The following is a 13392-nucleotide window of genomic DNA, read 5'->3' as shown; positions in this document are numbered from 1 at the left end:
CAGGCTGCGTTCAAGAGATTTTTACCAGATATAAACAATATTATCACAAAGTCACTCTGAGAGCATGACCACATTAAGAAATTGGAATCCACCTAATTGTACCACAGAAGTGACAGATATTCAGGATTAAAGTCTTTTATAAATATGCACATGACTCCTGTTAAGTTAAAAAATATATATTGGAGTTGAAAATCTCTCAGACTGAGAAGGATCTCTGTAAAGTAGTTTCATAATTGACTAGCGATACCATCAGATATCAGGGATTAGTCTGTTTCCTTCATTTGGGAAAGGGCCAAAAAACAATAAAACACAGGCTTTAGATGCTACTCTGGAAAAACAAAAGTTATCTAATTATAAGGTGTGATTCCCAGCCGGTATATCAAATACAGATTTCAATTTTTTTCAAAATTTGATTTTAAAAAAACTAGGAGAAGTTTGGCAATGCTCTGAAGTAATCACATATAACCTACAGTGACACAAATCCATAGTTAGGAATCACTTGAAATAGTTTGTATAGAATTAAAACATAAAACAGGGTTTAATTTATATAGTACTATCATTTTGATTGTTCCAAAATACATGAAAAGTTTTTGCTGTCCCTCTATATGATTTTGTATCATACAGGTATAACTAAAAAGTGCTTTTAGGCATAGAAAATTAAGTCAAATTACTCTTTGATTTGCATAGTTACCACTGATTATTCGCAAATTCCACTTACTTTGTACTCGGTCGAATTTCTTGACCATTTTTATACCATTTCACCTCCAACTTTGGATCCGCCAGTTCCACAGCAAATCTTACCCTGCCTCCTTTATCAACCTGATATGCAGGATCGAGAACTTTTGCAAAAGCTGGAAGAGGGAAGAAGCAAAACTGTGTTCACATGCATATGCTATGAATTTAAATAGTCAATATATGCATGAGAACCTAACGCTAAATAAAAAATTGAGACTGAAGAACAAAAAATTAGGAACCTTCCAAATTATCCCTTATATTTTAGGAGTCTGCATCGATTTATAAACAATAAGATGGTTTAAAAATATAAAGAGAATCCACATGCTTTTGGAAGAAACATAAGAATTATTGAAGAGGCTTCAAAAATGATTATCATTATTCTTCAGGGAATGTCTGATATAAAGTATCCAAATGAAATTGGGACTTAAAGAACATGCTCATTTTCCTAATATGATTATTATCAGGATCATTGGCATTATCTGTGTACATCTATGTCACAGTTTTTTATCATATAATTTATGAGATACTTTCGATGACTCGTGAGCTTAAATGGAATGCCTTTGACTGACTGAAATAGTAGGCTTATCAAAGTTTTTGTACTGTGGAAACTTGCCCAAATATTGGCATGTGTAAACACTTGGGTGACCATAACGGGTGTGAGACGTGAATTCCCCATATGCCTCATCAAATGGGTGGAAGAATATAACAGTAAAACAAAGAAACATAGAATCTACTCTGCCTAAGTAAGAATCAGGAATTTGAGAGTGAGGGAGAGATGCAGAGGCTGGAGAAAGGGGCCGCTGAGAAATTTCCAGGAACAGGGGGAATGTATACTATTCCATTATATAATACACTGTATGTGTCACTGTAATGCACCTTCTGTTACCTTAACCCTTCAGCAGCTGTCTGCTACCCGCTTAGCCTGTGATGTGCGGGGCAGTAAACTACTTCACCTGAAGTCAAGTTAACCAAGAGAAGAGTAACCCCTGCAAATTCCAGCCCAACTAGTCCGTCCCCAAACCCAGCAGGAAATAGGAAGGATAAAGATCTCCCCCAGGGGTGCTCACCGGCGCTCTTCTTCTCCACTCTGCGCATGCGCTTGAGCCGCCTGAGCATCCCGCGCAGGTCAGTGATGCCGTACTGGAAGGCGATCTTCTCGTACTCGCTGGGTTTCGCATTCTTCAGCAGCTCCCACACGTCTACCTCAGGTTCCTCCTCCTGCTGTTTCACCTCCCTAACCGGGGAGAACCATTGCCTAGTTTAATAGCTGCCCACTGTCCCTTAAAGACAAGGAAGGTCGGAGTATGGCACCGATTTTTCGGGTCAGTGCTACAAGCTCTGTTTAAAGCCTGAGTCCTTAAAGCCGAGGGGAAAGTGTACTTTGCCTGAAGTCTCAGGGAAACTTCCAGATAGTGAAAGATCAGATACGTGCACTTATATTAACGCTCTCGTTTTCCTAGCTAAAAACACAATATTAGGGGGAGGGGAGGATACCAGGAAATACCCTTAAGATATTTTTACTTATTTTCAACTTGCAAGTCTAAATAGGAGGTGAGATTTTAAGGAACTTAAAAGAAATGTTTTCATCTAGGTTATCGATATTGAAATAAGGATTAAGAACTAGAAGATTTTAGGTGTTGGTCTGTGAAAGAACAATGCTCTCTTTCTACCTTCATTGGCGTGCATACCCTAGCTCTATGTGGAGATGGTACAAATACAGTATTTCAAATCTTCGGATTTTGCAAATAGCATTTTTCCTACCATGTTAGTAAATGTGTACATTAACCATTTTTGCTGTTTGTTAATACAAAAAACACTTGAAACTGTGACTAAGCGTTTGTTTTTTTGGTTTGGTTTTGGTTTGGTTGTTTTTCATATGATTTTTGTGTATACATATTCTTTTTAAGAGAAAACTATTTTTTTCTAAATTGTCAGAGTAAAAAAAAAAACAGAATGAGATCCAGAAATCTCTCGTATTTCATCTTAAAGTATTGTCTTGAACTTTTTTGGAAGCAGGTTGGGTATGAATCATGAAAATATAAATGTGAAATGTAAAGCAAGTCATTAAGCGTTTCATGAACAAGGTGAAAGTAATTTCTTAGTGTAATTATCAAAATTATGACTCTAAATTTTGATCACTGGCAAAAGAACATATAAAGAACATATATAACTAATATATATATATACACATATATATGATTTAAAGTAGATATACTTGTCTGTATTTTAAAACCAAAAAATGAAACAAAACTCAGGAATAAACACTTTTAGGGAAAGAGACTTAGTATAAATGCAAAATATAATTCAAATTGATTTCCTTCACTAGCTAAGTAGTCCTAATTTTGTTTTAAGCTTAGTTGACTCTTTTTATCAACTAAGGTTAATTTGGAAATGTTATAATGACTGCTTACTGTGAATAATGCTGGTTTGGATATGATTTTTCCAGGAAAACTGGTCAACACATCTTAAACATCAGTGTGAAAACAGATTCATGCTATCATGTTAGCAAATAATGAGTTGCATATGTTTGCATTGTCCAATTAATTACACCTGCTTCAGAATTTCTTGAGGAAAGACTGGGTTGTAATCATAGGGAAGGAGAGGAGAATATAAATATGAACATAGAGTTTAGGGTGGCATTAGGCAAGGATGACTTCTGCATATCTAATTTCCATTGTTGTGGAAGTCTTTTGCCCAGTAGAGGATGCTGAGGCAAATCTGGGACATGGAAGGAAGTGAGAGGTCACTGGTCCATCAGTAACCTCTGTGGGAAGGACTAGCAACGCCATTAGGAAAATGTGCCTCTTAAAGACTCAAGACACAACTATTATCTCCATTTCACTGAAATGGTAATTATACCCTCTATTAACATGGGGAAATTGAAAAGCTTAAGAAAATTGTCCTGAAGTTGAAATATCGGTAATAATTTGCCTGATCTACTATATCTACTGCCTGAAAGCAGTCTAAATTTCAAATATAACATTTAAATATTTTGTAGGAAGTCTTGGAGAATTGCAATTTAAATGTGTATGTGTGTATATATGTATATATTCTCTGTGGGTCTTTCCTCAATCCACTTTATTATTGCTCTATTTTTGTCACATTAGCCTGAGTCCCCACATTGTAAAATTATGCCATACTACATTGTGTTCAATTTGTATCTCAACCAAGAAGAATTACATACACATTTCAAGTGTCCTCCTGACATTGATGAAAAGATTTAAAGATATCAAACTAGATTAAAATAGAAAACAAGAGGCACAAATCAAACACTGAGATATACCTAGATGAATGAGGTGAATGTTTATATGAGGAAGCCAGTAATAAAGATCATTTTCAGTGTGTTTCTTGACTCAGTTTTGTTGGTAGATTCATAAAACCAATCATCCTCACCATTTTTTCTCATTAAAACACCAAAATACACCCCACTCTACTGCAACCTTAATCCTAATACAAACACCAATGACCTCTTGCCTCTTCCTTTCCTCTCCATCACTTCACTGAATCCCAAACTGCAAGGAGATGGATTCATTATTTTGTACTAGAACGTGAGGTCAAGGCTGCCATCTGTAGCATCTCGTTTACTCATTCAGAACCCATCTATACTTACTGTGGTGGCTGCACGTGACCCTATCTGCATGGCTACATTAACTTTCAGTAGGGAGAAAAAGCCAAATTTCTATAGGCACTACTGATTCATTTCCAAGCATGGGGATAGACCTATATAACATTTACAGTACTTCCATCTACATCGAAATTTCTATAACTTGACACTCCTAGTGAAATATAAAACAGTTATAGAAATTTTATGTAGAATAAACTTTTAAGTATTTATATAGGTCAAGTCCCATAGCAAGATACTGCCCAAAAGACTGACTGTGATTTATCTAATGTCTATTTGAAACAGGCTGACTTTGTTCAGGGCAGGGAGATCTTTTGTTGTATAAAGATGTTGGTTGTAATGATATTTATACTCATAGGGATTTTGCCACAGACTCTTGGAGGAGTAGAAATGGTAACCACATGTCATCACCACAATGAAAACACATGCAATTCACAAATTAGTAGGAAAACACAATGATATCTAAAGTTATACCGGTGGACTAGTATATAGTATATTAAATGAATATAGTCATGATAACAATCTAATTATGAGTCAAAATAATAATTAGGGGATGTAAAGAAAATGAGAACTGGAGACATGTTGACTGCCCATTTTTTTCTAGTAATTTTTTTTTCTTTAGTCATTTTGACCATTAATTAGATTTCTTTTACTCTGCAAACTACTGGTAGAACTAGTCTGTTCTTTTTTCTTTCTTTTTCCTTTTAATCAGACTTGGCACCTAATAATCTACTGTATTACATTTTTGTTGATTGATTGTGTGTGTGTGTATGTATGTGTATGTGTATTTTGTCACTTTACTAATATAAATTCTTCAAGGGAAAATGTCACATTTTGGGGGGAAGTGGATATTTATTTGACACCTGTACGAGCCAGGCCTTTTACATTTAACTTAATTCTCACCATAACTCTCTTAAGTAGTTTTATTCTCCACATTTACAGATGTGGAAAACAAGTCTCAGGGAGGACATATAATTTGACCAAAGTCATGCATGGTAATTAGTAAATGGGAGAGTTGAGACTCAAATCCATGTTTTAACCACTACCTTTTCCTTTCCCCAAATATGTATCTATCTCTTCCTACGTGCCAAGTGCTGGAAGGCACTGGATTTCTTTTCCTCACATCACCTAGTATTATATTCTACACAAAGAGAGCATTTAGTATTTTCCTGCTTGAGTAAATGCAGGAAAAAAAAAACCCCGAAACAAAAAACCTCTCTTGTCTTCCTAAAGTTTCAATTTGTGCTATAAATGTCCAAGGCGCCAACTTCTGAGGCAGATTCAGAGTGGCGTTTCTTATGTGGAGTCACAGGAAATGTGCTGACTCAGAAAAGGGAAACTTGGATTTAGGTCCCTGCCCTTCCTCTAACTAGCTGTGTGACTTGGGGTAAGTCACTCAACATCTCTGGTCTTTGGTTTCTCACCTGTAGAACAGGAAGAGTGAGGCTCACTTAAGGTCACTTCATATACTATTGCTTTAAATACACTGGGGGATTAATAAATATTATTGAGACTAATGATTATTTGAAGTATCCAGAGAAGGAAAAATGTTTTTGATACTGCCAAAGTCTATTGATTGGCTAATATCCATTTGGTTATTAATAAATGGCACCTGTTACTATTTCTGTTCTCAACCTAAATGTTTAGAGCTGGGGGTGAATTTTTCATTCACAGGGACTTGAATAAAGCCATCCAACTAAACTGAGAATGAACACAAGCCCATTTATTACTATTTGTAATTTGTTTTGAAGCATTTCTATCTATACTTACGATTTTTTAGTAACCATAGAAAGCAGTAAAAACAATAGAAAGTGAATCTAAAATGCTAAATGAAAACTGATATCAATATTATATATCATTAATTTAGAATTATAGTTTTACTGTTTATTCACAAGTTTGGTAGATAAACACAATCCCAGCAAAAGTCATTTTCTTTTTATTGCTTCTGTGCTGTAGTAAATATCTAGATATGTATATCTTTATATATAACACACATATAGTATATTTATGATTATGTATATGCATATTTATGGGCAGAAATTCTATAAAATGGTTGTATACTAAATATCCACGATGAAAATCTATAAATTTTATTGCCGGAGAGTACAAAGTTAAGGGAGTGTGAGTGATAATACTAAACACATCTCCATTTTACTACTATATTTTATCTCATCTAAAAATGCACATTTTGGGACATTTTAAACATCTCTGAAATAAGGATGTACCTTAGAGTCAATAGTATGTCATAATAAACAATTTGGAGCAATTTTTTTCATTGCTTAGTGATTTATAAAATACAGGTATATATTAACATGAATGGTGTCTTAGATTTGATGAAATATAGTAAATCACCAATACTATGTTAAAGTATATATATATATATATATATATATACTTGCTGAGACTTCTACCAAAATTTTAAAATTGATTTTTCAGTCAAATATCAAAAGCAGAAGAATGGAGGCTTTAATTATTAAATCATGACAAGGAATCATGATTGAAATAATAGAAATCATGAGAGAAATAAAAAGTATTCAGGTATTTAAGTCTCTGTCTCAGTTTTCAGATTTCCTCATCCCCTTCTAAGAAAGTATGTGAAAACTCATGAAACATTTAAAAAAGTAAAAGCATCAGCTAAAATCTTTAACAGATTAGTATGCAGTTGTTTCTCTGTCTCTTTCTTAGTCAACGCTGTTATAGTATTCCATAAGCAAAACACATTTTAAGAAATGAGAAATTCTTTGAAAAACATCTACTTTAAACTTGACTCCTCTGAGTGGGTATCTAAAAGATTTCCAGGCCAAAGCGCCTCACTCCATCACTGGATTCTCACCTACGTTTCAGGAGACCACTAAAGTCAAGCTCCCCTGCATCCTCTTGACCTTCTCCACTGTCATTAACAAAAGAAAAGCAAATCCGGGTTTAATGCTGAGACACATACACAACAGTTTCCCCCAAACACTCTACATATAATGTATATGCAATTTTGTACTAGCACACAAGTCATAGGACTAAACCAACACAAACACTTGCTTTTCACACAAGTGACATGTACTTGTGGAAAAGTAAACATGAGGAGCTTGTGTTACTCTACGATTTCGGAAGGCACATTTTTGTAGATTGCATATATAAAACTGCTTGGATTTGTGTTAAAACAGAGTAACACAAATGCACTTAAGCCAAGCAACACAAAGTACTTTGTTTTTGCAACTTGGGGGTGCTGGAAACATACCTGTGTAAAAAGCAAAGGACTTTTGCTGATCTCTGTTATTCACGTCAGACAGAGATTGGCTTGGAGGACGAAGTGTACCAGTGTCAAATATATAAGTACAAAACTTATATTCAAAGGTAACCTCTCTGTGTCCATCAAGAGATTAATCAGATAGTGTGATACCAACATAACAAAAATGGAGCTGGTGCAGAGCTTTTTAAAAGATGCATTCCTTTCTCTTTTAAAGAGAAAGGATTATAAGCTTTTCATGTTCTTATTAATATTTATACCTTTTAAAGTGTATTTTCCAAAAATTTGTCTTGGAATTGTTGAGCCCTTTACTAGGAGTTTTTAAAAGTGCTTTCCTATAGAGAAATGCATCTTAATTTAGGCAGGCACCCACCTTCATGATTTCATATAAACTCTAAATATAATAGAAGCTATGGTGCTGACATTTAAATGGCACTACATATTTACTTACGTGTTTAATTTTTTAATGAAGATTTTGTTTCCTGCTCTTTACAAATGTTAGTTATGGTTTCTAAGAAAAGAGTCTGTGGGTTTAAAAACAGTGTGTATAACACGTAAGTTATTGAGCTCAAATAATGTGTTTTCAGAATTTCTCTAATAGCACGTATTTGGGGAAGACCTCTTGACATAAACACATTTCTATTCTCTTAAAGCCCAAAACTTAGTACATTACGTCTTCCTCTCTTAAAATAGACTTATACATAGGATGAATGTAGTTTTAGATCTATGCATTTGCTGAACGTGGGGTGAAGGGAAGGTAAGAGATTTTGAAAGTTATGACTTAAAAAAATACAATTGACTGATCAGGAAGTATTAAATATCTTTTAAAAGTAATTACAATTTTCATTTGTTCATAATTTAGGAGGGAACTATGACTTTTATTAACAGACTAAATCGTTGTTTTATGCTAGTTTCAGATGACTTTCCTTATTCAACAACACTGTTATGTGGATTCAGTCTTAAGAAGAACAAAACATTTGCTCTCATGAATGAATTTGTATTTTGGAAGAATTAAGTACAGAGCGTAAAATAACGGCAGGAAAAGGCTAGTCACATTTCTCATAGGCTAGAAAATTCTTTTCATTTTTCTTCTTTGACCCCCTGATTTTTCAGCCTTGGCAGTTGCAAAATAAATCAAGTAAGTATCTATATTTTGCCTTTCTACAATGTTCTTTATCCAGCAGACTCAGTGGTCTTTCATTTAGGATAATTCCACATTTAAATAGTGCTAACTTCAGTAAGTAGCTACTTAATTGTAGTTTTCTGGGCACACGGTTTAATTGCTCCATACGGGATTTCTAGATAAAAAGCAAGTTTTCTGATATCACTTAACTGATGCTATATGAGATGTGTATTGTTATATACCTTTGTGGGCCATTTGGTAGAAAATAATGCAATTAAGGAAGAAGCCTCATAGACCTGTAAAATGGGAGCTTCCTATAACAAGAATATTCTAAAAAATGATCAGCGTATACACAAGTTGGCATATTAAACCCACAGCTTCTCTTGAACACGAACTTTTGAATATTTAGCATGTTTGACTTCAGTGAAAAGAGTTGATCTCACTTGGAATATAGAGTGTGGAGGAAGGGAAAGTGTGTTTTGAAAATCTTCCACTTTCATGTTATACAAAAGCTACTTAGATTACCCTTTTGAAGTTACCTTCTCTTGAAAGCAGATCTGATGTCAATGTTTGGAGTAGTCCCAGTAGATTCTTTGAAAGGAAAGAAAACTAAAATAAATACCCATTAAGAAGGCAGTTTTGTGTTCAGCTCCTTTCCAGGCTGCGGGGATTCTTCAGATGGAAGGAATGCCAGGTGAAGGGGGGATGGCTCTCCTCCCAATGGCTGAGCTGCGCAGGCATCACACCTCATCCCCCTCACACAGAATCAATGAAGGGACTTTAGGAGTTACCGTATCCAGTTGTCATTCCACCTGTCTGCCCATTAGAGTCACCTAAGGAGCTTAAAAAATGTCAGCTTCTTGATCTCCCTGCTGGAGATTTTGATTCACCAGATCAGGGATGGGCTCCCGGAAATCAATATTCTGAAAACGCCCCTCAGGTGATTCTCAGAGATGCCTGGCCAGGTTGAAGAAGCAGTGCTCAGGACCAAATTTCCACTTAATATAGAAATCTCGACAGCACCACCACCCATGGTCACCCAGCCTCTGCTTGACAACTCTCGGACTGGAACCCTCACAACCTTCTGTTGTGTCTCTATATAGCTTTAAGGAAAGAGCTTGTGCTAATGTGAAGACAAAATTCACCTTCTCTTAATTTCCACCTTTTGATTCTAATCTGCCTAAACACTCCTCGAGGACATGGATAATGGCCTTTTCCTTCTGTGTGACAGCCCTTCCCCTATTTACAGTGAGTCATAAATGCCTGGCCTCCTTCACCTACGCATTCAAGCTGAATGGGGCGTAGTTTCTGGATTCTTCAATCTCCCAGTTACCCTGCTCCAGGAGGGATCCCAGTGGAGGTATGGTACCCATGGCCAAAGGCATTACTTCAAATGTGGAACAAGTAGCATGTTACAGAGAGTGGTATCACTTCCTAAACCTAGATCCTATAACACCTGTAATGCTCTGGTTTTAGATTACCTCAGCTTTGTCTTTTGTAGCTACATCACACGTTGGATTCACTTTAAGTTTATGATGTTTGCTGCCAAGTCAACTTTCCCTTTGTATACTTATCAAAGTATTGTCTTTTCCCCTATGTACCTATATGCCTTTAATTTATTCCTATTAAATTCACTCTTGGCAGTACACAGAACATACAGAGGCAGAACTTCCATATCTGACATCAGTCCTTCTAAGAGAAATCCTCCCTTCTACCTGAGTATCCTGGCATCTTCATTCCATATTAACTTCTCCCCAAACCTGAGTGGGAATAAGAGGCCCAAACGAAACAGGTACATTCCGTAGCAGCAAAAAACGTCATCGGCCCTTATCTGAGAGATTGAATAGCACGGATAGCATGGATAAGAGATATTTACAAGAAATGCCTCCAAATTCTGTTTTTAAATTGTCTCATAACAATTTACTTCAGCAGGCTTGCTGAGACTACCACAATCAGAAACACACACAGTTTTAAAGGAAACTTTGTCTCCAAAATCTCATACTAATAAATGGCCTTATTCTCCTCTATCATCTCATGCCTCCTAAACATAAAAAAATTAAACTTATCCAGACTAGAAGTCTCTCTTACCATGTACTTCAAGATCGAAGGAACAGCTGTCAAACTTATCCTTATAGGTGACCTCGCATCTGTAGTTTCCTGCATAGTTCTCTTTAGCCTGGATGATCTGCATCTCAAATGTGTACACCTGGAAGGAAATGTATCCGGACATATTTCAGCCCTACCTTGCCGACAGAAGGAGGCCACCACATTGCGGTTATTTCCCCAGTTCCTCAGCATTGGCTTAAAGACGAGTCTGTATCTGGGGGTTCCGGTACAATGTTCTCAGTACGGGAGGGGTCAATGCAATGCTCTGAAGCCCCTGGGGACAGCAGGGCAACCACATTAGAGCGTAAACACTAGGCATGGGAACTCCAGCAGATGTTCTGGGACTGAAGTCTCTCAAAGATGAACCGAAAATGACCCTTTACGCACACAGAGGAATGAGCTGGCTGAGCCCCTGCGGCAGGAGGTCAGGGTCATACCCGACTGTGCCTTTCGAAGGTTTCCTTCAGCTGCAGGTGCTTCCCAGCTTTGCTGGCCAGGTCCAGCCATTTCCCTTTGAACCATTTGATAGTGGGCTTTCTGAGAAGATCTTCGGCCTTGACTTTGGCTATAAAGGTGATACTTTCACCTAGGGAAAAAAAGCACAAATAATTCAGACTGTGGTTTTAAAATTGCCATTTGGATGGAAGGAGTTAGACAGGAATACACTGCATAGCCTGTGATGGGACTGGCACTGCTGGAAATGAACAATGAAAGGGCCCTGATTTTTTTTTTTTTTTTTTTTTTTTTGATTTTTTTTTTTGAGTACCTTCATTCTTAGGATACTCTGCTTGGGCTTTTGAGATTTATGGAGCAGGAAAAGGAGCAATGGGGACATCAGTGGAAATAATTTTTGTTTGGAACTCAAGCAAAAGTAAAATGTATAAAACAACATACACAGGCATACCTCATTTTATGGCACTTTGCTTTATTGCACTTCGAAGACAGTGAGTTTTTCTTTTTAATTTCTGAATATTATTAATTTTTTATACAGCAGATTCTTATTAGTTATCTATTTTATACATATTAGTGTATATATGACAATCCCCATCTCCCAATTCATCTCACCACCACCCCTCCACTTGCCCCCCTTGGTGTCCATACGTTTGTTCTCTACATCTGTGTCTCTATTTCTGCCTTGAAAACCAGTTCATCTGGACCATTTTTCTAGATTCCACATATATGCATTAATATACAATATTTGTTTTTCTCTTTCTGATTTACTTCACTCTGTATGAGTCTCTATGCCCATCCACGTCTCTACAAATGACCCAATTTCATTCCTTTTTATGGCTGAATAATATTCCATTGTATATATGTGCCACATCTTCTTTATCCATTCATCTGTTGATGGGCATTTAGGTTGCTGCCATGACCTGGCTACTGTAAATAGTGCTACAGTGAACATTAGGGTGCATGTGTCTTTTTGAATTATGGTTTTCTCTGGGTATAGGCCCAGGAGGGGGATTGCTGGGTCATATGCTAATTCTATTTTTAGTTTTCGAAGGAACCTCCATACTGTTCTCCATAGGGGCTGTATCAATTTACGTTCCCACCAACAGTGCAAGAGGGTTCCCTTTTCTCCACACCCTCTCCAACATTTGTTGTTTGTAGATTTTCTGATGATGCCCATTCTAACCGGTGTGAGGTGATGCTGAGCAGCTTTTCATGTGCCTCTTGGCCATCTGTATGTCTTCTTTGGAGAAGTGTGTATTTAGGCCTTCTGCCCATTTTTTTGATTGGGTTGTTTGTTTTTTTAATATTGAGCTGCATGAGCTGTTTATATATTTTGGAGATTAATCCCTTGTCGGTCACTTCATTTGCCCACAAATTGAAGGTTTGTGGCAACCCTGCATCAGGCAAGTCTATTGGTGTCATTTTTTCCAACAGTATTTGCTCACTTCATGTTTCTGTGTCACATTTTGGTGATTACTGCAATATTTCAAACTTTTTCATTATTATTGTATTTGTTATGGTGATCTATGATTAGTGATCTTTGATGTTACTATTACAAAAAGATTACAACTCACTGAAGGCCTCAGATAACAGTTAGAATATTTTAGCAATAAAGTGTCTTTAATTAAGGTATGTACATTATTTTTTAGACACAACACTATTGCATACTTAATAGACTATGGTATAGTGTAAGCATAACTTTTATATGCACTAGGAGACCAAAAAATTCTTGGAACTCATTTTAGTATGATATTTGCTTTATTGTGGGGGGCTGGAACCAAATCCACAGTATCTTCAAGATACGCATAAATATGAAAAAAATGAAATAAAAAAATTGGAAAACACACACACAATATACATATATATGTATACATATATACGTATGTATATATATTATATATATAAATATATATATACACATATAGATTTTTTCCATCCTTCTTATTAGGTAAGATAATGACAAGTCTGGAATCATAAGAATATGACTAAATGAAACTGATCTTTTTGACGTAAACACTCCTTTTATTTTTTTAGTTATTTCTAAGATATACATTTTAAAGTAATAACTAGAATTATGACTTATAACATTATACCAGAACATATAAGATTTTT

The 13392-nt window shown here is 36.0% G+C and overlaps 1 protein-coding gene across 7 annotated transcripts in view; it reads right to left on the bottom strand.

The window, feature by feature from the left end:
• The window catches only part of MYBPC1 (myosin binding protein C1), a 102008-nt gene that overhangs the window by 43510 nt on the left and 45106 nt on the right, over positions 1-13392 (bottom strand). For all 7 annotated transcript variants that reach the window (XM_028490491.2, XM_028490492.2, XM_028490493.2 and 4 more), the window contains 6 exons: positions 11265-11413; positions 10810-10927; positions 9261-9312; positions 7191-7247; positions 1803-1969; positions 719-851 (listed from right to left, as the gene is read on the bottom strand). In XM_028490491.2, coding sequence (XP_028346292.1) covers positions 719-851; positions 1803-1969; positions 7191-7247; positions 9261-9312; positions 10810-10927; positions 11265-11413 — 676 coding nt within the window. The remainder of the gene's footprint in view (positions 1-718; positions 852-1802; positions 1970-7190; positions 7248-9260; positions 9313-10809; positions 10928-11264; positions 11414-13392) is intronic.

The sequence above is a fragment of the Physeter macrocephalus genome, chromosome 6 (assembly GCF_002837175.3).
Source record: "Physeter macrocephalus isolate SW-GA chromosome 6, ASM283717v5, whole genome shotgun sequence".
NCBI classification, from domain to species: Eukaryota; Metazoa; Chordata; class Mammalia; order Artiodactyla; family Physeteridae; genus Physeter; species Physeter macrocephalus.
This window is presented reverse-complemented; position numbering and strand designations above follow the sequence as displayed.